The 24,347-nt window shown below is 43.2% G+C and overlaps 1 protein-coding gene across 5 annotated transcripts in view; it reads right to left on the bottom strand.

Annotated features, from left to right (window-relative positions):
* The window catches only part of NT5C3A (5'-nucleotidase, cytosolic IIIA), a 373,159-nt gene that overhangs the window by 156,281 nt on the left and 192,531 nt on the right, over positions 1-24,347 (bottom strand). For all 5 annotated transcript variants that reach the window (XM_078688239.1, XM_078688237.1, XM_078688241.1 and 2 more), the window contains 2 exons: positions 20,160-20,258; positions 8,220-8,289 (listed from right to left, as the gene is read on the bottom strand). In XM_078688239.1, the coding sequence (XP_078544365.1) occupies positions 8,220-8,289; positions 20,160-20,258 (169 nt within the window). The remainder of the gene's footprint in view (positions 1-8,219; positions 8,290-20,159; positions 20,259-24,347) is intronic.

Here is a 24,347-nt window from a genome sequence, read left to right as displayed (position 1 = left end):
CCCAGTCTTACTCCCCGCTCCACCCTAAAAGGTGCGTATAACTGGCCCCCAAAACCATACCTCACCCTTGCAGTTGCATTTGAATAGATTTCTCGCAGATAGTTAACCAACAGAGTATCGACCCCCATTGCTGTCAAGATGTCCCAGAGTTTTGCATGGCCCACGCAGTCAAACGCTGCAGTAAGGTCTACATAGGTCATATGCAGTCTTCTGCCCTTCTCATCGACATATTTACTCCTAATTAATGACAGGTTTAAGACCTGCTCGATGGTTCCGAGGCTTTCCCTGAAACCGTACTGGAGGTCAGATATGATGTTATTATTTTCCGTCCAGTACTGTAGGCGTTCTAACAGGATATGGCCCACCACCTTTCCCAACGAGTCTAGTAAGGAAATAGGGCGATAGCACGTTGGACTATTGCGATCGCCCTTTTTAAAAACCGGGACCAGGATGGACTCCGACCAAGAGGCCAAAAGACCAGCTTTTCCCGTGGCTTCTAGGACCCTGAGTAATAATGGAGCCCATAGGTCCATTTTTAAATTTATATAAATCCACGGGGACCCCGTCCGGGCTCGAGGCCTTTCCTCCTCTGCTGGCATTCAAAGCTTGCTTGACTTCGGTCAGGGTAAAGTCTAGGGCCAGTGAACTGGGAGAAGCGCTTGGGCTACTGAACCTTGTTCTGGGAATACTTGTAGTTTGGGTGGAATCCTCTGTTAGGCCAAATATCCGTGAGAAATGAGCTATCCAATCAGGTTCAGTGATTGCAACTTCTATATTACTGCTCTCCCTTGGACCGGAGAGGAATGGTGTATTTTTGACTTCCCAGAACACTGTGCTGTCGTTCGTTTTACAACTATTATGTAAGGCGACCCACAGTTCCTCTTTTAATGCCTTCTTTCTCTGCCGTAGAGTTTTATTGTATGCTTTCCTTAGTTGGTTAACCTCTGTGCTCTCTCTGCTGTTCGATTTTTTAAGAGCTGCTTTAAGGTCGGAGTACGCTTTAGTGCAAGATGAATTAAACCAGCTAGTCTTTAGTTTTCTTTTCCCTTTGGGTATTATGGTTAGGGCGTCAGACTGATTGCTCGCATGGAGGTTCTGACAACCTTTTCGGTTATTAATTCAGGGTCTGAACGGGCCCACTTTATTGCATAACCATTTGGTCTGTTCATGGTAAGTCTTTCATCATGATATAAGGTCCTCGTGCCAATTGCATGGTAATGGAAATCGGAAAATGGTCGCTAAATGCGCAATCATGCGTTGTAAAATTAGTTATAAGGTGGGAAGCCCTAGTTGCCATAAGAATGAACTCTATGCAGCTAGAGGCTCCTCTACCATTGAAAGTTGGACTTAAGGGAACAGCGGGTGTTAGCAACTCGTTAGCAAAGGCCAGTTGGAGGAGTGAAATCGTCTCATTCATGCACGCCCCTATGAGAGAGTGGGGAAAATGGGTGATATTACTTTCTTGGGCGTCCAAAAGACCACATGTAATGTTGTTACTTCATTCACAGAGAGATAAATTAAAATCACCACCCCACATAATGATGGAATTTTTTCCGTGATAGTTATTAGTAAAGTCTAGAAGGAAATTACATATTTCCTTCAATATCTCCACTAGTTTTGTTTGCTGTAAGTTATTATCAAATTTAACTACCACGATGTGGGCTGATTTATTTATGGCTATTGAAATCATCTGATAATTCTCCTAGTTTTTTAAGGAGCTTGTTTCTCTCACTCAAATTAAATTTGATCTGTACACCACTAGGCCGCCTTTCGCGCGTCCCTAAGGCTGAGGTAAGTGCCGGGGAGAAGAATGTTTTATAACCATTTATGTGGATTGGTTGTACTGACTATGTCTCCTGAAAACACAGGATATCATGAGACCGCACAAATATTAACCACCCTTCTTGGTTGAACTTAGATCGAATACCTGCAATATTCCAAAATGTAACGCTAATAGAGGCCCCTCTTAATGTGTTCACATCAGTCTGGGAGGTTATGTTTGAGCAACTTCTTTCTTTTAGTGGGCTAGTATTCGTTAAAGAAACCACAACTAAATCTGAGTCCTTTGTTACTTGGGGGCTTGGTTGATATAACTTGGGGGCATAATTGGTTACAGGGAATTCTTGAGTCTGTTCAAAAGAGAGCTGGATAGAGTTCAGGGGCGGGATCAAGGGATTTTCCAATTGTACTGCTTCCTGAAATGGATTACAGACTAAGGTCATTTGTCCATCACTACTTTCTCTCTCCGGGGTAAAAGGAGCAGAACCCAGAAAAGAAGTTGGTTGTCAGTCCACCTTCTCTAATAATGACAGAAGCTCGAACCTATTCTGCGTTAGGATAGAGCCGTTTGGTTTCGAGGTGGGCTTGAGAACCGGCTTATAGAAAAAACCAAGTGGAAGAGACAGGATTACTGTAGGTATTATGGGTGGTTCCTCCTTGTCAGCTAAAAGAGAACGGACAATTCTGGGCGTCTTGAAGTTTATAATAATACAGTCACACTGAATGGATTTTTGGGAGGGACCCATCCATCCTACTCTTCGGACCATCAGAATTTGATTTATGTTCTGAGGGTTAAAATGCTTGTGTTTTACCAGCCAATCCACCACTTTATTGCGAAGAGAAAACCAGGATTCTGTCATTCCTTGTTTTAGAGGTGGAACCCCCGTTAGGACCAAGACGTAGGGACAAGAACCAGGTGGGAGGTTTAAATTATCTGTATTGGATTGGGCCGAATAATTGGTGGAATTAAGGATCATGTTTTTCTGCCCCTGGTTACTAATATTCTCCATCCTAGCAGTAACCTTTAACATAGTGCTCTCAGTTATATGGTTTTGATTCTCTAAATGCTGTACCTTAGGTAGACCAGACTGCAACTCTTGACTAGGTTGATTAGAGTTATGCCCTTGTAATGAAGGAATGTTCGTAATAATGGGGGTCGACTTGGGAGTTTCCAGTCGGACTCTAATTGTATCAACATGCTCTTTCAATTGTACCAGCTTATTCTCAATACGAACAAATCTTTCATCAAAAAGGGAAGTCAAGTGTGAAGTCATTTCACCAAGTTTTACTTCGAGAATGTTTTTATAAGGCCTTCCATGTGATTCCCTAGATCTTGTATGATTACTTTAGGATTATTAATGGGGGGACCTGTCTGAACTTCAGGATAGCTTAGGCTTTTATCTGTTTGGGTTTGTAGGGAGACTGTTCCCCGTAAGCTAGAATCAGCGCCGGCTGGTTCCTTTCCCTCTTTACCCTGCTTACCTCCCTTCAGTTTTATTCCCATAGCTCGTCCTTTCTTTTGTTTCATTTGTTCCCGAGTTTGGGGGCCTTTCCCTCTTGGCGTAGGGATATCAATCTCCCTATCCCGTAAATTAAGAGATTGTGGTTGGGGATTCACAGAAGGGGAAGAAGATATTAGGGAAGTGGTTTTATTCGCTGATAAAGGACTATTATGTTCCTCCTCCCTGGTCAGCGGAAATTGCGAAGGGTCGAGTGAAAGACTGCGCTCTGTTAATTGAATCTCGTGGATGAGAAGAGATTCTGGAAAGCATCCAAGGTACCCACAGTGCTCTTGCATTTCTCCATCGATGTCAGATCTTTGTAAAGATCTCAACAGTTAATAAGCACTATATGATCGAACTTACAAATCAAATTGTAACTGTTAACTTAAACAAATTTATCGAATAGATCCAGGAGTTCTTTCTACAACAGAGTAGAGGTAAACAGCCGCCAGAGTGTCCATTTAGCAAAAGTTCTTACTAGTCCTCTTTTTATTTCAGCTCGTAGGAAACCGCCAAGGGACAGGGCCCTGTCCTGCCCCTGTCTGACCCCGACGGCAACAGACGGCCCACCCTTTGCCCGGGCTTAGCCCGGCGCACGCCCTCGCGCATCCCGCGGGGCGGGGACTAAAGGTCCCTAAAGTACTTCCGGTAACAGGGGGGAGGGGTGGATGGTCAGCTGTTAGCCCCTGCGGTTTTCTGGTGCTGGTAGTCCCGCCTGTGTCCCCACAGGCTCTCCTCGTCGATGCGCAGCGTCTCTATTTGAAGTACACCGGCAAAAGGGGGAGGGGCGGATGGTCAGCTGTTAGCCCCCGCGGCTTTCTGGTGCTGGTAGTCCCGCCTGTGTCCCCACAGGCTCTCCTCCTCAATTATTGCCAGATATGGGAGAGGGAAGAAACATCATCACTAGGTTATATGCTATACTTTTACTGAAAGGAGAGTATAGATTCCTTGAGGCGCCAATGGAAAGAGGGTGTTGGAGGGTCACTGTAGGATTGTGAATAGTCCCAAGCTGAAGGTAACTGTAGAAAGGTGTAAAGTAATGCGAGAACCAAATTGATTCACTATAAATGCATGCATCGTGATTATATCATGTCGAATTGGATGCACCGAATCGACCCTTCTAAGAATGAGAGTTGCCCTAAATGAAGGAATGTTGCAGGGTCATTTATACGTATATGGTGGGAATGCCAGAGTATACAAGCTTTTTAGGAGGAGGAGGCCGTAGTTTTGAAAGATTTGACTGACTTGCCTGTGCAGCCTTCAGTACGATTTTGTCTTTTGGGTTTAGTACCACAAAATAAGCATACTAAGCATGGGGAAAAGGCGATTGAATTGGGGTTGGTGGTGCCCAGAAATGTATAGCGAGATGACAAATTACATTCAGACTACCAACCTGCAGGCAGTGGATGGGGGAATATAGACGATGGGTAAGAGCAGAATGTGGGATATGCCCCAAACTGATACATATGGGCAAAGTGGTGCTGCCAGAATGACCTGGGATGTGGTGCAAACACACTTGCAACAGGTCATAGAGGGGCCAAGGATGGAATTGAATGATGTTGAATCGGATCCTTAGCTAAACATTGTGGACCATTGCTATTTCAATGTTACTTTTGTGTATGATACCTTCTGGATTGTTCTTGTATTATAGTGACACTGGATCTTATATGTAGCTTACAGCCTGACATGTGCTATGCTCATTCAGTGGCGGGAGTGATATCTTTAGCTATATTTTGTCCTTTTTTGTTTTTGCTGTATAAAATATAATAAACAAACATATAAATAAACATTTAAAAAAAAGATTAATTGGATACAAACCAGTTCCCTGAGGCATTGGTCCTTTAGGTGGAAATATAAAGGCCATTGATACTCTCTATGGGTTATTATTCTGCATGTGGTCATGGCTCGGGTGTCACTGGGAGAGGGCTGAAACAAATGGGTAGGGCTGCTGTATACAAGCGCACGCATACGTACGGACAAATGCATCTGTGACCTCTTCAAGATTGGCTGAGTGACACAGCAGGGTTGGCTCCTCTCGCCAGTGCTTTTCGCTCTAGCTGTAGAACTATTCACTTTCCTGCTGCTCTTGGAGGGCTGGGGCAATGGGATCCCACTACAGGATGGTGTTTACACCTGTTCACTGAATGCAGATGACGTTAGTCTTTTAGCGGAACGGCTAAATAGGCATCCCATCGAGCATCCAACAGCTGGGTGAGATCAGAAGTGTCTGGCCTCCACACAAATTGGAAAAAATTGTGTGCCTTCCCTTTCTTGGCCAACTGTACTAGACCTCCAGATCCGGAGCAGAACCTCTATCACACAGGTCCTTAAAGTATTTGGGGATCAGAGTGTACCACACAAATGCGGACATCAGAGAGGGCAACCTTGGGCAAGTACTGTGGGGCTTTGGAGCCAGTGTGGACTTTTGGTGCATACTACAGATGCCCGTTATGGCCCGCATACCGCGGACCAAAATAGGAATCCTCCCTAGGGTAATTTATTATTTTGTGAACCTCCCAGTCCTGGAGCATGGTTTCACTACTTGAACACCCTGACCCGAAAACTGATATGGGATGGGTAGTGAAACAGGGTGGCACGGGTAAGCCGACCAGGGGCGGAGCTCTATTATCTGGCGGCAGAGTTACACAGGTTTGCTTGCTGTCGGATGGGCCATAATTTGGCTGAGGTGGGTGAATATGGTGAGCAACACAGGAAGGGTGGGCACAAGTCACTGTATAAACCGAAACTCCTCCAGATTGCCCTTAAGACGCTGGGAAGGGATGTGCCGCCAATTGGGAACTACCACTTTGTATGCCCCCGCAACCACCTTGACAGGCCTGCTAACCGCTGGAGGAGGGTACTCCACTGCATGCCGGCTACGGCCCTGGTTAGAGGTGGGCGTGGAAACACTAGGGGACTGTTACTCGGAGGAGTCATTTCGCATAACTAATGACAGAGGACACTCTGCCCAGGGCTCAATTTTTAATTTATTGGGCATTAACCGGAGCTGTAAGGCAGCGTTTAGGTGCTGTAGAACCTGAACCCAAAATTCACACTCTTACTAATCATCGATGAAGGCAGACACTTGGTGTCTTAATTTTACAAAATGGCATTGGACATGTGGGTAGACAACCTGTTGACTAGGAAGTCGGTAGACCTAGATTTGGGAAGGAGTGGGACCATACTTTGGAACGCATATGCTTTCACTCGCAATACTAGATTTAAGTTTACAAAATTGAACTATGTACATTGAACGTATCTCACACCCCACAGACTCAATATCATGCTCCCCATTGTGGACCATAGCTGCCCCACGTGTGCCATGTTGATGCGGGCGTTCTCCACAAGCTCTCAAACCGTTTTTGGCTCAGAGTTGCATCAGACTTGGAATGCACACTGGGAAGACACCAATTACATACAGTAGAAATGTGCCAGTTTAGACTGTATGCCCGCAAACCTGATAAAAAAGTTGGCAGCAGATTCCTGGACTTAGCATTAGGGTAGCTCGCAGGGATATTGCCAGATAGTGGGAACCCCCACACGGCCTCCTGCCTAGTAAGCGGCAAATAGAGGTGGAGACCTGGGCAGAGGCGGAGGGCGCAGCGCTGCATGCAGAGGAATGTAGAGGCCTGCATAAATAAGCCATTGAGGTCCAATGGGTGGAGGTGCTCAATAGTCCAATGGGTGGAGGTGCTCAATAGCTTCAGGGACTACGATACCTAAGAACCATGCCGCTGTACTGGGCTACTTTCACACCCCCATGCTACTGGCACTGGGGAAGACGATCAGGAAAGGGCATAGTAGATGGGATGAAGGCGCTGCTGCCCTGCACAGGAATGGATTAGAGCGCATATGGGGTTGACCTGCATGACCCCTGAGTCTTGGACATCTAGGGACTTTACCCAGGCTAGCACATGTATATGGTTCACTGGGCAACTATCACAGAGCAAGACTTTCCTTTAAGCTATTGTTTGGGTTTCTCTCTTCTAATGACTTTGCATGTCTCAGAGATGTGAAGGGCGCTGTAATGTCTCAGAATGTAGTATTGTTAGTAGGTGCCCATATTGGCACTCCGAATGTTACTCTGCGTATCAGCATGGGTGATGACCGAGTCGGTGAACGTTATGCAACACACATTGCAATGGCACACTGGCGACTCTGTACTCTCACGTAGTGCCCACTGATAATGAGACCAGTAATTGTAAATAATATCACATGCAGTTTATTTTTCTCTTGTTTTAGCCTCATGTTTCTATCTTTGAAACTCCAATAAAGGTACTAAATAAAAATAAGAAAAACAACAATCTCTTCATGAATCTCTCCTGTAGTCCCTTTTGTCCCATGGTCCAGGTGAAGGGCTTCGCACAGTAGTCCTGTCAAACTAGAATACGGACGGTCTAGGGTCAGTCAAAGAAATAACCTCTTTTTTCTCTCCAATCCTAATATTTAAGCTGAATTCCAACACATTCAAGAACCACTAAGAAAACCAGAACACCTTGACTACAATTTAATTGGATGTTTCCAACGTGCCTTAAGCGGCCAGTCAGATGGTAGTGTTCTTTTGGAACCGTGTCCCACTACACTGTTTGCCAGTCAGTTGTACTGTCTGTTGAGAATAGCAGTGGATGGGGATAAAAACTGTGTTGGATGAAGGGATGATCAAGTTAAAATGTAAGGCTAAGGAAGGAAAAGTACAGGAAAGGAGTTATCTACAAAAGCCAACTGAACACTGCCCAGATCAGTTTAGAAAGTGGGGTCCTCACAGACATTTTACCAGCCACAGTTAACTACAGAATACACAAATTAAATAGATAATAAAAAATGTAGGTGTGTTTTTATGTTATATTCTATACAACAGTTACAAAGAGTTATTGAAGAAATGTAAGTGTGTTATAGATAGAGATGCAGAGATAGATAGTAATGGAGAGAGATACTTACTATGGCATGTGGGACATCTTTTCCCACCATGAGAAAATCTGCTTAATGTCATATCGAAGTCGGTGATAACCTGAAGAAATAACAAAAGCAAATAAAATTATCTTGTGCAATACAGCTATCATATAGAGCATTTAAAGATTGCTAATTTTGTGATATGCCTCACTCAAAGATTTTCTTGGTGGTTGACAGATTTTGTATAGTCCGGAATTCATTGTTTACGAAAACCCAAGATGTGAGGGCTCTAAACACCAGGACACGTTTCCCCTTCAACTACACACATTTTTATTTACTGAGGAGCAATATCATTTAAATATAAAATCTACTGGGATTATGAGGTTGGCTTGTAGTGGCGAGTTGCTGGTCAATTAAGAGAAATTGTGACTACCATTTCCTCAATCAGTGTTTTCCCCATAACAGTTGGGTGGGTTGTAAGTCCATACATTCAGATATTCCAAAAGGATGGAGTAGCTCGAAATGGTAATCATGTGACGTGCCTATACTAAGAGGTCAAAGGAAAGTGGTGCAGACATCTATGCAGATTGATAAAGCGATTGCTAAGCAACCCACTGACACCTTTGTAGGAGCAAGTTCTCAAATAATTTGTATTTAGGGCCAGAAGCCTCCTAACACAACAGAGCCCGGAGAGATGCTGCATAGGCCCTTCAAGGCTGGACATAGGTCCTGGAATAGGATATTGCACGAATATGCTAAATGATGGCGAGCTAAAGAAGAGTCAGTAATTGCAATGTGGGCATTTTACTCCTCTTTCTACTATCCAGTTTGCAGTGCTCTGGCACCATTCGGGGTTTTGATCACACTTTAGAAAACATTTAAATACATAAATAAAGCTCTGTCTGGACGGGGAAAGAAGCAGATTATAGGGCATCATCAAGGGCTTGGGGATGCAGGAGAGTATGGGGAAGGTACCGGGGAAGGCGCTTCTTGGTGGCTGCTCCTAGACTGTGGAATTTCCTGCTCCTAGACTGTGGAATTCCCTGCCAGTAGCCATTAGAGAGAGCCCGTCCCTGATGCAATTTCGCAGAAAAATAAAGACCTGGTTGTTTGGTCAAGAATAACTGCCGACTTAGCCGCTGTGGGAACCCTACGCATAATTTCTAGCGCCGAGACGCCTAAGGGCATTTGTTCGCGCTGTATAAATTGTAAAAATAAATAAATAAATAAATAAATAAATACGCAGGGCACAGAGATGCCAGAGGAGGCTTGCACTTAAAGAGGGGTATCATGAGCCAGTTGCGGTCAACATGGTAAAAGCAAAGCCTTGCTGGGACACGGGTGGCCCAGCAAGTTAGTAACTGTACAGCTGTCAAGGCTCTTGTTAGGGGACAGGGGTGTTGATGGGTTGACAGTTAAGGAAAGGAGGAGCACAGAGCTCATGGTGGACTTGATGTTCCATGCCTAACTAGTTGGTGATGAGAGGACTATAAGGTATTGGAAGGTCGTTTGAAAGTCTTCAATGTGGACTACCGCTCGACCTATGTTTATCAGCAACCAGATCCTAAAAGGCTACATACAGGGTATAGAGAATTTTTACCAAAACATCTACGTATCAAACTACAGCAGCTATGTTGATTGAACCGATTCAGACATGCGCTAAAACGACAAACAGGTACAATATACCAACCATTTCTGGAGCTGATCTAAAACCTCGAGAATATAAGAAGGGTTTAGGGTAGTTCATTGTACCTACTCTGTTCATTCACCCAGACAACACTTGTTGGCTCATTTTTACAGCATAGTAAATACATTACAAATCCTAATTATACTGGTGCCCTTTCATGGAACAGCTAATATTAAAAAGGTGTTACATTTCATTGCACTTTCAATTGTTGCTATTAACCGGTATAAATATTGTGAAGTCATAAGCAATACACTAGCTGTGAGGATTATGGTTTGCATGCCTGTACAAGTTTTACCACTGCGCGTGTGGCCATTGGCGAAGTCCTGCATTAAAGCTCTAAGTCAGATGTCTTCAAACTGGGGGGCGGGCCCCTAGGGGTTCTTTAGTTATCCGGGAGAGCACCAGACTCTTGGAAAAAGAAGCACTATGCTGATAACAGTGCTTTGTTTTAAGTGGGGGAAAAACAAGCGGCAGTGAGCCTCTCAGTAATGAGCCATCACTAACATGCTTTTCCATTTATATGCCCAGGAAATCCTATGCATCGGCTGCCCTTAAAACACTGCATCGGCTGCCCTTAAAACACTGCACTGGCTACCTGTCCACAAAAGAATACTGTTCAAACTTCTAATAATCACTTTCAGAAGCTTTCATTCCTTTGGCCCCTAGTATATTTGATCTAGGTTTACCCACTACGTACCCTGCCTCATGCTTAGATCTTCCAACTCAAATCTTTTAAAAACCCCAACCTTCAAATGTATTTCCATAGGAGGTAAATCCATTGCAGTGTTAGGCACAGAGGCATGGAACCAACTCCCTTGTAACCTCTGCTTCTTTCAGTCAGAAACCCTTTTTAGGAAGACCCTAAAAACCTGGATATTCACCTCTTCGGATGCTCTATGCAGAGCTCTGATCTAACTCTTTCAATCCTGCTTCTCAGTAGCGGTTACGCTATACCCGCAAACTCAATCAAGCCATGATGCTCTTCGGAGTGACAGATGCACTCTATAAATACTTACTAACATATGTGTCATAAGGGATGGGTCTCCAAATATTCCTCAAAACCCCTACCCCCGTGTCTGCTAATCACACTATGGATACTTGTACACGTTCGGGCCGGCTGACTAAAATAGTATTTTTCGCAATCATGTATTTGATTGCATTTTTAAAAGAGTAACAGAGTTTAAGTGCTCTGTGCAATGTTTAATTAAGTCTAGAAATATTAAAACATTGACAATTGAAAGAAATATTTGTGAAAATCTCGGGGGGGGGCTCGAAGGATTTTTTTGTTAATACTGGGGGGGGGAGGCAGGATTACAACGTTTGAAGACCACTGATACAAGTAGTACTTAAAAAAAAATGCAGCATTTGCACATCTAATGCCAGATTTGTGAAATGCGAGGCCCGGGAGGACCCTAAAACAGTCCAGGCTCTGCAAATCCAACATAAGTGCTGCTAATTGTTATAATGAAAATACTTTTTCGATTTGTATTCCAAAACTGGGCCCCTCCGCAAGGGCCTGAGTGTCAGGGTAGGTTCACCCTGCCCATTTATGCATTTTTTTTTCCATCACAGCTCTCTTTGCACAGTGTGGGGTAATAGTGGCTGCAACAGAAATGTTTCTGTGCTGGTCAGCCAGATCAGACCACATGTATTGGCGAATCCAGGGTTGAATTTGTGAATCTGGAATGCACGAAAGGAGGAAAAGCTCCATAATCCAAGGGATTACCTTTATCTTCTTTTTTATATGAGCCAGGACTCTTCTGCGGATTAGCGAATCTGACGAGAAAATGCAAATTAACGGTATATATATATATACATTTTTTTTATATATTTTTTTTATTATTTTTTTTTCAAATGTATCATGCCCAACCCAAGCAACTTTGTAAATGCTAATTTATTGAAAACCTCAGAATAGATTCACACCATAGCAACAGACATACAATGTTTGAGCAAAGTTCTCCATTCATGCCAAATTTGGCATATTTCTGTTTCGCTGTATTTTCTATATTGAAGAGCAGAAAAATCCTATGGGTACTAAATATTTAGGAACTCCCCCTTTTAGGTCTCGGCTGGAGTGGCTGCGCACATGCACAGCTCGATTGGCGAGATTTTATGTTTTCAGTAGCTTTCAGTAGCGGGCTTTAAGTCCTGCCCCTCTTTTCCATTGGCCGGCGTCACAGTTTATGCTAAACGGTGGCCATCCATTGGAAAAGAGGTTTGTCTGACATAGACTTTTCTCTTTGTCAGCCGTCCCACTTGGACGGGCTCGCCAGCTTTCCTTCTTAAGTAAAAGGTTTCTTATTTTTAAGGGGCCATGTGTTTAAACACATGGCCCCATAAAGACAAGAAATCGTTACAACAGAAGGAAAGCAGGCCGCATGTTATTTTTTGCATCGCGCTTTCAAAGTGAAAGTGAGATGCAAAAATAAATAGTGGCTGACTGGCGAGCGTTTTTTTTGGGGTGTGTTAGTTCCTTGTTGATCATTTGCCCTGGTCCTAATTTTATAGGAAGGTGGAAAAACGCAAAAGGAATCGTTGCTAACAATCAGCCCACTAGTAGTGGCTTTGAAGCAGGCCAAGAAATGCCCTGGATTTTTGTAAAATACATTTGCAAGGCACAACCTGTATACCCAGGCGTTGGAGAATCCACTGTCCCCTTTGTTTGTGCATTCTACACACCAGTTCACAACTTGTATTTGGTGGTTTTTGAATTTTGCACGTTAGTGTGTAGGCCAGTTATCCTCTCCAACGGGGTAAATTCACTGCTGGGCACGATACGAAATGCTGTGCTTTTGTAATCCTGTGACCTTTGTGCCCATTAGATTATAAAGAACATTTTCATTAGGAGCCCTCAGTGGAAATTCGGAAGCGTATAAGTCTCCGGAGTGTTACCCCAACCACTGACAGATCTTAAAAGATGTGGTTGATTCTGAGCACCAGCTGCTCAGAGTTACTAAACCAGATGGATCTCGCTCTGCCTGACATAGAGTAAAGCATTTGGTGATTTAATGTGTCAGTTGCACAGTGTGTCCAGTTTTATTATGTCTTGATTGTGGTCGGTTTTAGGGGTTCGTTGTTGGAGAGACCTACTGTGTACAATACAATTCATTCCGACTGACTTTTGATCCGCTATCGCCTGTCATTTGTAGGTGTTGCGATTAGCTTCATTTGTTCGATTTTTACTCAGTGGCTTTCTTTCCCTTCTTGTGTTTGTTTCTCCCTTGGAAAGTAGATAGCTGTTGTTCAGTGGTTCTGATCTGATCATTTATTTTCTGCCACGCTTACTTTGGGTACTACATTTTTGGGGTAATTTCGTTTCTGCACTGCATGAGAACTCAGGTTTTTTCTTCTTCTTCACTAGGTGCTTTATAAGTTTTATATTTTTGCTCTCCATTTCCGCTGTGCGACCACTCTCCTCTTTTCCCTGCTTTTTGTCCTTCCCACCGGCTTATATGCCACCCCCCTCCTCCCTCCCCCCTTATTATTATATTTTTTTTAAATATAAAATGTACATATATTCAGATGGGTCCTGCTGTCCGGTCCCTCACTACTATATTTACGTTCTTCCACGTTTATTTTCTGTAATTTAAATTACCTTTAAAAAACGGCCTTTCATCTTGAAACAGCAAATTAAACAGACACTGCAAACCCTCCCTCCCCCCAAATGCCTTTGGTGCATTAGGACGTATATATGCCTCATAATCTCATCATACAGGTACACACACTGGCCGCAGCCATTTTTGAATGTTTTTTCTATTATAAATCTAATTTCAAATTGGTCTTCCCTGTATGAGCTTGCACCATTACATTACGGCTACCATCTTGGAATTGACTTTACCCATAAAAACTGTTTGTTCGATGATGGCTGTTGGTTTGGTTGCATGAGATGTACCACTGGCCATTTTCATGTAAAAAAAAAAAATATCAGTACTTTCCAAACAAGCACTGGCAGAGCAGATAGCCTAAAATGTAAAGCTCAATCATAGTTGCTTTTCCAGTGCTTGTTCCCTTTTGCATTCTGCTGGAAAGCCACACTTTGTCTTCACGTCGGCTGTTCTGACTCAGGTGCTTGCCATGGTTCCTGAATTTGAACGACTCTGCTGCATTCCAGTATTACGCAATGTGGGTGCTAGATGCAGAATACTCTTTAACAAATTATTTTGATACATAAAGCTTTACACCATGCTTCTTCCGATTCTAAGTGATGTGAATAATGGATGTTTCTATTAACCAGTCTCAAGGTAAACAATTTATAGACCTATAGAAGGCTTAGTCCACTTTGCGGGGTGGGCTCTAATTCTTGACCTTTAGATTACTGCATATGTCAGCAGAGAATGTTAACAGGCTGAGCACTGCGATAAGTAGAAAAGGTACAGTGGCACTACCCATGCAGTGTCAAATTTAATAGCTGGCAGAAGCTTTGCACACGCATCATTTAGCCTCATAGTAACTGTGTGAGGGTGCAACAGAAGATCATTTTTGAGGTCAGGGATGGTTGTGGCCCTCTAGATATATGCCTGACAGGTTTTGTGTATTTGTCTGCTTTTTGTAATCCTGTCCTCAAAAACATGCAGCGTAGATTGAACTGTGTGGGTCCTTAAGAGTCTGGGTGCCGAAAGAGAGAGTGGCACACACCAAAGATGGTATTGTGTTAATTGTTGATAGTTAATATTTAAAAGTGAAGTGAAGGTGTACAATTCTGGGCCATCCCTGTTGTCTAAGACTTGATGAAGTCTATCTGCTCCAGAATAGCCCTGCCAAGTTCACTGTAGAATCATCCCCGTCGTTTTTCATGGTCCAACATGAAGCAGGACTGTCCAAGCAGAAGTTGGCCAGCTCCTTCACTCGAGAGGTGGCTACTGATGCACGTGACTCTTTCCTGACGGTTTACTGAGTCCTTACTGGTCACTTCTGCTTTCAAACTCCCAGAAGGCTTTTCACCCAAAATGCATTTATGAATTCTTGATCCTTAACACTGTTATGTGTAATTGTTAAAATAAAAATATCTTGATAAATACTGCTAGATGACCGACTATGATTTTTTTTTAAGATTGTCTAGGAACACTTGCTCTGTACATCAAGGCATATCTAACAGTGATGGTTACTAAGCATGGATTGTGTCTTTAGATGCTGATTAATGAAAATTAAAAGTTAACTTAAAAGGTACTTTCAAGTCCTTTTGCTGTTTCAGCAGAAGCAACATTTAAGGTCTGCATTCCATTTCTATATTTTACTGCTTGAAGTGTATTATGCTGATCAGTGTGTTCTTGCCGTACCTGCTATTTGTTAGTTTCAAATTCCTTCCACTCAAGTACTTTTTACAATTCTGAACTTTTGCTCTTGGCATAGCCACCGCTTTTATAAGGCAAAGTAAGGCAAGAACCTGTGGGTGCCACCACTAAGTGCCAAATGACAAGAAAATATTCAAAATGTGTTTTTTTAGCACAGGCCTGTGTTTTTTTTAGCACATGGTTGTTTTTCGCGGAGACCAGAAATTCCTGCTTGGTTCTTGGTTTTGCTGTCCATTGTCTGCTTCAGCCTCTGACGGAATATCCACCACGTATGGAAATCTTCCTATTTAAAGTGGAATTATGCATGCCGCAACTTTTGATGTAATCATCTTCTGGAAGAAGACTGGATTGTAATCACAACTCTGCTTGCTGGAGACTGTTGGTGGCCCTTTGTTGGCCTTTGACATTGTAGGTGTTTTCTTCACAGGCTGTTCAACGTGTAGGTCTGAAGGTAAACTTCTTCGCTCTTTGCCCTTTTGGAATTCTTTCTCTGTGTCACAAATATTAGTGGTATTTACACCCCTTGTTGTAAATACAAATATTAGTGGGACAGAGATCAGGGTGCCAATATGAATGCAACCTGCTTGTACCAGGCTTTTATTATAGTTTCAGTTGAAAAGCTGCTTCTTGTTTGGAGTAATATCTGACATTTGTCTTTCCCTTGACATCCACATGATGTAGCCTCTATAAAGACCATGTAAGGTGGCTTTTAACCCATACTTAAGGAGAAGTCTAACTGCCACCAGACGTGATGGACATCCTGCTTAGTTTCTGGTCGCCAAGTAACCTGTTGTTTTCGAGAACTCCTAGTAGCACTTTGATTTATTTAAGCAGATGCCTCAGGATCTGCACAGCTTGGTTACAGTTTGAGGCCCATGGAGTTGGGAAGGCAGAAGCCCTCTTGTTCTGCAGCTACCTGTAATACACCTATCAAAAGGGGAAGTGCGTGTCAAGTCGACTCCCACTTTTCTTCCTCCATGAAGTGTCCCTAGGTACCAAAAGTCTAACTTGCCCTGTTCTAATCTGCTGTGGCCAGACCTGGGTAATTATTTTCCTTTATGCAGACATCTAGCAGAGGTTCTTTATCAGTGCTTGAGCAGTTGCATGCTTACACGATTTGTGGGAGACCTCATTTTGCCCTCTCCATACCTTTATCAGAAACTTTGCTTTGAGATATATGATAGAGTTCCTACGCTTATAAAGATGCTAACCATGGATTCTTAATTTCATTAGGTCAGGGAACTAACTAAATTAGAAGTTAAAACTAATGGTTGGACACAAAGGGGCCTACACGTAAAACTGGGTTTCTTGCTGCTCAAACATCTTCTATTGCCAGCAACCATATTTGGGAAAACTGTTAAAAGTGAGGCTTTTGATGAGCAACCATATTTGGGAAAACTGTTAAAAGTGAGGCTTTTGATGACTGTGTCCTACTGACACCTTTAAGGTTCCCACCTTACTTGTATCACAGACAAAGGAAGAGGACACATATGTGGCTCATGGCTCTTGCTGAATAATTCTTTTTCTCACACCCAGCCCAAGATTTGCTGTGCAACAGGTCTCGCATTTGCTAGAGTTTAAGCTATTGTCATTGTAAATGACAATGACTTTTATTTATATTTTGTGATAATTAACACGTAATTAAAAGGCATTGTCATGTACAATGCCAATAGCTTAAACTTTGGGGTAGGTGGCAAGGCCCCATGTGCAACCCTTTATACTCATGTAGTGCCACCTTCCAGTTGTAGGCTCAATGTGTCCCACCTACCGGAAAGAACTGTTCGATGATGGTGCATTCCCACAACATATGGAGGAAGCCAACCTGGTCTATTTTACAGCAAGGACAGTTTGCTACTACGCATGGATACAGCTAACTGGTAGTGTTTTTGCTTATACAGGCACTGTTCAACTGGTTGTATTGAATGTACTGCACCTGGCATTCCTATCCTAGAAACTTTTTGGGGTTGTTGTAATACTTTATCTCACTCTTTATCTTGAAACAGCCTACCAATAACCTTTCCCCACCTTTATTTTAGCTTATTCACAGGGAACCCGCCTGTGTCTAGTAACAGACTTTTTTTTCCAGGTGATAAGACCCCATTCACAATCCAATGGTAAATAGTGCTTGCAAATAGTTGAGGTCGGCAGCTCTGTATCTCTAATGTCCCCTTGCTTGTGCATCCCTTTTGTTGTGGATTTATATCGCAAGAAAAAAAGTAAAGCATCAAATGACATCAGTTCCTCGTTTTCAAACAGCTCTCCCACTGCAGCTATCCTAACTTACACTCAACTTTCCATTCCGTTGCTGCTTTGCAATCCCAGGGAGGAAAGTACAACCCTCAATGGAATATTGGGTGTATATGGCACCGAGTTACAGGTGCGCTGCAGCAAATACCAATGGCAACATTCAGCCACTCGCTGGAGACATGGTAGGGATGTTTGCAGCCTGGTAGGTGTAACAATGATCTGGGAAATGCCATTTGATTGTTCCTCCGTATGCAACTCCAGGAGGGTTGCACCCAGCATTCCATCTGACAATCCATTGGGTTTGAGCTGCAAGTTAGTTCCATTCGAAGTCAGGGGCCCCATGCCTTTATGTCCTGCCCACCTTTTCGAAATTCCTAATGCAATCCTATGCCATCTTCCATCCCATCCAAAGTCTAGCAGTAGGCTGAAGTTCTTAGAAATACAGTCTAAGAATGAATAAAAGAAGGTTTGTGAAGTGGGACAAGAAGCAGGGAAGCAATCATTTTCGCTAGGGCTATCCTTCCTGCAACTGTAAGTGGCAGAGTTCTCCAAAATGCTACTTGGGGACTTAAGGACATAAGGGCACGTGCAACATTACACTCTAAAAGATCAGTTTCTTCAAATATATATCTATCCCGCAAGGTATTTAAAAGTGGTACTCTCCTAGTCAATGGCTTCTCCTCTTCTGGCCACTCGATCCTTTGTGGCCTCAGGGTCCAGTGGGAAGAAACAGGACTTCCCGAAGTTAACGTTCAGCCCGATAATCTCGATAATCTCCCACAGTCGTCCAGCACTTTTGTGATGGTACAGAGATCAGCCCTCGCATTCGAGAAGGGAGACATTATATGCCTCTCCATTTGCCCCTCCCCCCACTCCTCTTTGTCCACTTTAAGCTGTTCAGCAAAGAGCTCCATTGCCCGCGCAAACAGAAAGAGGAGACCGGACAGGCCTGCCTCATTCTACATCAGATAATACTGTGCCCATATCACTTTACTGTCGTTCTCTAGCAACAGATGTGTACAGAAAAATCAGTGAGCGAAACACTTTCCCCAAATACACTGGTCCACTGATTTGAGGTCACTTTTATTATTTTAAACAGCCGCCGGATGTTCTGCGACATACTGCTAACTGGTATGAAGCCCTTTTGCTCACCACTGCTGACCAATATTCTGCCTAATACTATACAGTGCATGTTCAGAATGTATAGACAACAGTATGTGGTTTTCTCTCCCGGATCTTCCCCACATTTAGGAAGGAGGATTATTAGGCTTTCACTAGCTGTAGGGGGGCAACCTGCCTAGTTTGAATACCTTATTATTTAGCGCAGTCAACTTGGGTGCCAGCTGAGACATGAAAGTAGCATAAAATCCAAGTGGAAGTCCATCAGGGCCTGGTACTTTCCCACAGGCAAAAGACGATAAGGAATCTTTTACTTTTGAGACACAATGGGCTGGTCGAGTAAAGTAAAATCCACATTTGTAAAGCGCACAATCACCCGTAAGGGTCTCTAGGCGCTGGGGGCCGTCAGGAAGATTAAGAAAGCTATTGCCCAGAGTCACATGGTGCTGGGCTAATCTGCCGCCGGTGCTGGGGATCGAACCGAGATCCCCAGATTCCGGAGTCAGTCGCCCTGGCCGCGGCGCCACACCTCTTCCTAAGTCGAGTGTGGGCTCTCCTGTCTTTCGAGACAGAGGAGTGGGATGTCGGCCAGAAATCTATCAATTTATTTCTCAGTACTGTGCTCCTGCCTGCCATATAGTTCCGCATAGTACTCATAGAATGTCTTATTGATTGCCTCTTCGGAATCATGTTGGACCCCTTGTGAGACTTTGAGCGTGGTCAATGGTTGACTTTCTGTCTGAGCTAGCTAACCATGCTAGAGTTTACCTGTTTTTCGCTTACAGCATGCTAGCATGTCGCATAGGGCTGTATGGTCGAACCACCTCTGTCTCTCAACCAGGGCAACGTGGGCCTCCATGGTCTCTACAAGGGCATGATTCTTGAGCTTGCCTGCTACGCTGCACTCCAGCACTCTGAATTTTTGCCTTTAAGTCCCTCAGCTGCCTTGCAATGTGAGACCTAGCTAGCAAGGCGACCCGTCACCACTAATTTAAAGGCTTCCCACTCTGTAAGTAGCGAGTAGGTTGATCTCTCATTTTCTTCAAAGTGTGCACTTAGCTCGTCCTATAAGGCTTGGAACGCAGGGCCAAATCGTAGAGCGCCTTGAAGCCGCCACACTGGTATGGGTGCAAGTCATCTGCCCTAGTTGATAGTTACACTGGACAGGCTAAGGTCAGATATGGGCCTGCATAGATATTCAATCGTGCCTACTTCGGATACCAATCCCCTGGTGCCCACAATAAAAATCAACTCTAATGTACACGTTGTGTACTGGGGAATAAAATAAATATTTCTTAATAAGGGGGTAGCTACATCTCCATATGTCTGTCATGGACCATTGATCCAACCAGTCTCTAAGGAACTTGGATGTTGCATGAATTGGTGCATATAGCAAGGGGGGGGGGGGACTAACGGTTAAGTTGTGCATATAGAACGCCATTGAAGTCTCCCCCCAATAGCAGGGGAAGATGTGTCTAATTCACTAGTATGGAGGCAGATGAGAAGAACTATGATTTGCCAACCTGTGTGCATTATATGTTAAACGTGTTGAAGCAGAATGGGTGGTTATGCAGTTGACATAGTGTTTCGGGTCATGCTTTCTACTAATCAGGCTGGGGCCTACACGCTGGCATTTCGACATACCTGAAGTTTGGAAGCACCTCCCTTGATAAGGCCACAGATAATTTCTTCCACTCTCTTCGGGTCTTTAATGTGGACCGTTTTCTTCTGAAATTCCGGCATCTGCAAACATAAAATTGGACATATAAGAAAATATTTAAGTTAATGCGCAACATGTTTACTAAACAAAGAGAGTAAATGTGGAGTTACAAAGAGGAAAAAAAAGGTGTAGTTCCCACAAAAATAAAACGTTTTTTAACCCAACACACATCTGAATGCTCAAGTCATATGACCCTACGCCCATCTGTGAGAAGCAAGATGGGATGATCTGTAATGAGTACATTAAAGGTTTGTTTAAAAAAAAATGTAAAACACTGAAATCGACAAACACTTCTTTCTGGGGAATAGCTAAATACTTCTGGTGAGCCACCCTGGGTGGAATTCACATCCTCCAGCCACGTGAAAATATGTGGAATAGCACAAATTCTGAGATTGTGGCAAAATATAATCTTTGCAAGGGGATACCATGAAAACAGAATGCCTGGGTTGCAAACCATTTGTGTGAAGTAAGACTGTACAGTTGAAACTTTCATTATGGGTATTCATCAAAGCGAATTTAGCCTCAACAGGAAAGCGGTTTCCATAGGGACCGTGGATGTGAGGGTATCTGGTATTATTAGACAGATGCTGGGTCCATTAAATTGGTGAGGAAGGTAAAGTGAAGAACACAATCTTAAGAGGACGAGTCTCTCACATTTTTTGGACATATATCAAGCCTCGTCATTACGGTATAAATTGATTAGAGAATGGAGTGGAGACTTCCGGTATAAGCGTCCTGATAACAAGTGCTTCCAGTGCACTCCTGATCTCCAGGAGAGAGGGCGCCTGAGTGGCTTAGGTCACTGTGGCGCAGCTTGAAAGTTATAATTACGTGTATTCCCTTTGTTACAGTTTAGTATTTGAAGTCTTCGCAGTGCTGGCTCAGGTACTTCCAGTCCCCCACCTTTCTTTTCAGCACTCGGAGCTACACCATTGTTCAATGGGTTATTTAACGGCGCCACACCGAGCAGTTTGTACCAAGCAGTTGGTGCCTTTTATGTAACTGTCTCAAGTTCAAAAACAATTCCTGGTATCTTCCAAGGGCGTCTCAGTGCTTTTCACTGGAGGTAGAAAAACGAGAAATTCCGGAATTAAGAGAAAACAGAAATCCTACTGGTGGGCTCTGTGAATCCAGACCCACTCGCTACTACCAGGCCTGGCCACTCGCCCCTTTCACCGCCTAGGGGGGGAAACTCGAGTGGGGAACCCGGAAGTGTACTTTGACAGAGAGCACTTATTTGGAGAAAGAATGACGGCTCTCTGTAAATCAGCATTTCGTCGCGCCGGTTATCGGTTATCTGCCACTTCACCACTGGCAGAAAACGGCTCTAATTGGTGTATTGATTTATGTACCTCTGCATCAAATGCGTTTTACTTTTCTGCTAGCTTCTACATTGCTACAACATCTCAGTGGGTTAATGAACAAGCCACAATGCAGTTATGTGCGTAAAATCACAGTCTTAGTTTTTAACATTCTTTTTATAAGGGCAAGTAATTACCCTTTTTAACTCCCGTTATTGCCACCCCTTAATCCAACATCCGATCTCAGAATGCTTGTGTGAGCGGGTACAACAGGTCAGTAGGTTAATGCAACTATTTTACAGAATGTAAATTGTTCTGCTTTAAAGTGTAAAGAGTACTTTTTTATTTTCACTCTTTACATTTTTTAATGTATACACCCCATTAAGCACTTCAACCACGATTAGCCATCGTGCTATTAAGGAGGATTAAAGGTTACAGATGTGTAGGATGATGCTTATATTAACACTAGGGTACCATAATAATATACAGAAAGACATTATGAACCAACGTTAACACAACACCTCACTGTCTCCGTTCTTTCACAAGGCATAGAGATTTTGCCAAAGGAAGGTGAAGCAGAAATTAAGTACTTCATTCCACTTGGTCTGCTGGTTCAGGCATCTGGCGATAACTGGCAGTCTATTCGTCCTTGATTCATGTTAACTCCTTTTTTTCACACCTATTTATGCCTCGATAAGTAAAGTAGGAATATATCTCCGTGTGTAATGCAATTCTGCATAATTGTTGTGACACCTACAAATGACAGGATCTAATCAGCATTGGTCCACTTCAGCCGTTTAGCCTTGGAGAGTCAATTAAAGAAGTACCACTACAATGAACTCCGTTTGCCTGTGTAAGAAATGTGGCTGAGTAGCTAATCACTTAATCTCAATTAAAAAAAATGCAAGGTATATATGGGCAATCCCTACTCGACCATCTCCCAAACCACCTCCAAAGTAACGTGCATCGCTCCGATACTTCCTAAATAGGGTAGTGGGATTTAAATAACAATACATACCTATTTTCAGACTTTCTTTTGCTCGATTGTACTCTTCCCTATGCAGCTTTATGGTATCTGGGTGTTGTACTACATTTCGACCTTTTTATTTTTATAAACACCTACATATACATTAATATCTTAGTTTGTATTCATATGCGTTTGTATTATCCCCACCATGACACTCGATTTCTTATTTGTATGTGTTATCCAGGTTCGATACTCCTTAGAAGAGCAGAATTGTTATTTTTGGCCACGATCACAACAAATGGATATCTCACTCCACTTGCGTGTTATCTGGTTGGTTGAACCTAATGTCCAAAATAAGAAATATGGAATGTCTTTCATCATAGAAATAACACAATTACAAAATCTGATGTTTGTGGATATTATGTGGAATACGTTATTGGCACTAAAAAGTTATATCCTGTTTATAGATACATTTTTATTTGGGGGTTAATTGAACTTGGATAGATGAAAATAGTTATCTTTATGTTCTATAAGCCGTTCTTCTGTTTTTTACATTTATTAACAATGCATTTCTGTAGGAACTTTGTTTGCATACATCCTAACTAAATGATTAAAAAAAATGTGGGGTAAAGTGAGCTGCAAAGATGGCCGCAGTTCTTAGAAGCCCAAGCGCAGAGCTCTGCTCAAGAAGGCCAGTAGAAGAGTCAGCTGCCCTGGCCAGTGGATGGCGATGAGAAGGGGACCCATCTTTTCCTGTGGTTGTTCACCATTTCCCTTGTACTGCCGGGAGTGGACGCAGTGAAGCAAGCATGCAGGGCATTTATTCCTTTAAGGGGCAGTGGGGGTTTATGGCTGTTGCCCATGCCTGATGCAGTATGGAAGACAAAGGAGCTGAAGCGGTGGCTAGAGAAGGACTACATGGCAGGTATCTATGGGGAAGGCCACATCTAGGTCAGGAAGGTAAGCTGCCATGATGTAACAGATTGGTGTTAATTTAGCTGACTGCGAGAATAGCACCAATGGAACCCAAAGAGAGGGACCCAAACGGCAAGAACTTTTTTCCCTAAGCCTCGACTTCAAAAAGTTGATACCTGGCCGAGAGCAGAATTGAAGGCCCTCCAAAAAGAGGGCTCGAGCGGGATACCTAGGCGTCCCATTGCGGACCTATGGGCGGAGGTGCTAAGAGATTGGGAGTCTCTGAATAATGAGGAAATAGAGGAAAGCGATGACATAGGAAAGGACCCAAGGGAAAACACTCCAGATATTGGACCCCCAGGCCAAATAGGTTCCTTACAATCACAATAACAACAAATAACCCGAATCCAAGAGCCCCATGGCAGACCGTGAGGCATACCCACAGATACATACGATGGAGAACACAAGGTAAGAGACAATACACCACAAAGTCTTTTTTTTAATGTTATTTGTTTATAATTGGACAGGAAATGTTTGTAAGAGCAATAGCGATATAATTCCCTGAGGAAATTATAAGGCGAAAGGCAGAGTGTTAAAATATTATGTGTACTGCAAACCGCTGTTCGGAATAAAGATTGAAAGTTGAAACCCGTCTACCAATGTAACAATAAACCGGATATGCTTAGATTTGCAGCTTAAGAAATGTTCTAAGATAAACCGTATTTGTAAAAAAATATTTACATAAAAGTGAAAAATCAATAAAGATATATTAAAAAACAAAAAGCCTCGATTTCAAAAGCTACAAGTGGTGAGGAGCCTCAAGGGGCTGCAACGGATGGGTCAATTAGTCTCCGAGAGAATCCAGGATAATGTCTGCAATGAGCACATTACAATGATCCACCCAGCATATCAGAACCAAAAAGTCACCT

Source organism: Lissotriton helveticus, chromosome 4_1 (assembly GCF_964261635.1).
Source record: "Lissotriton helveticus chromosome 4_1, aLisHel1.1, whole genome shotgun sequence".
NCBI classification, from domain to species: Eukaryota; Metazoa; Chordata; class Amphibia; order Caudata; family Salamandridae; genus Lissotriton; species Lissotriton helveticus.
This window is presented reverse-complemented; position numbering and strand designations above follow the sequence as displayed.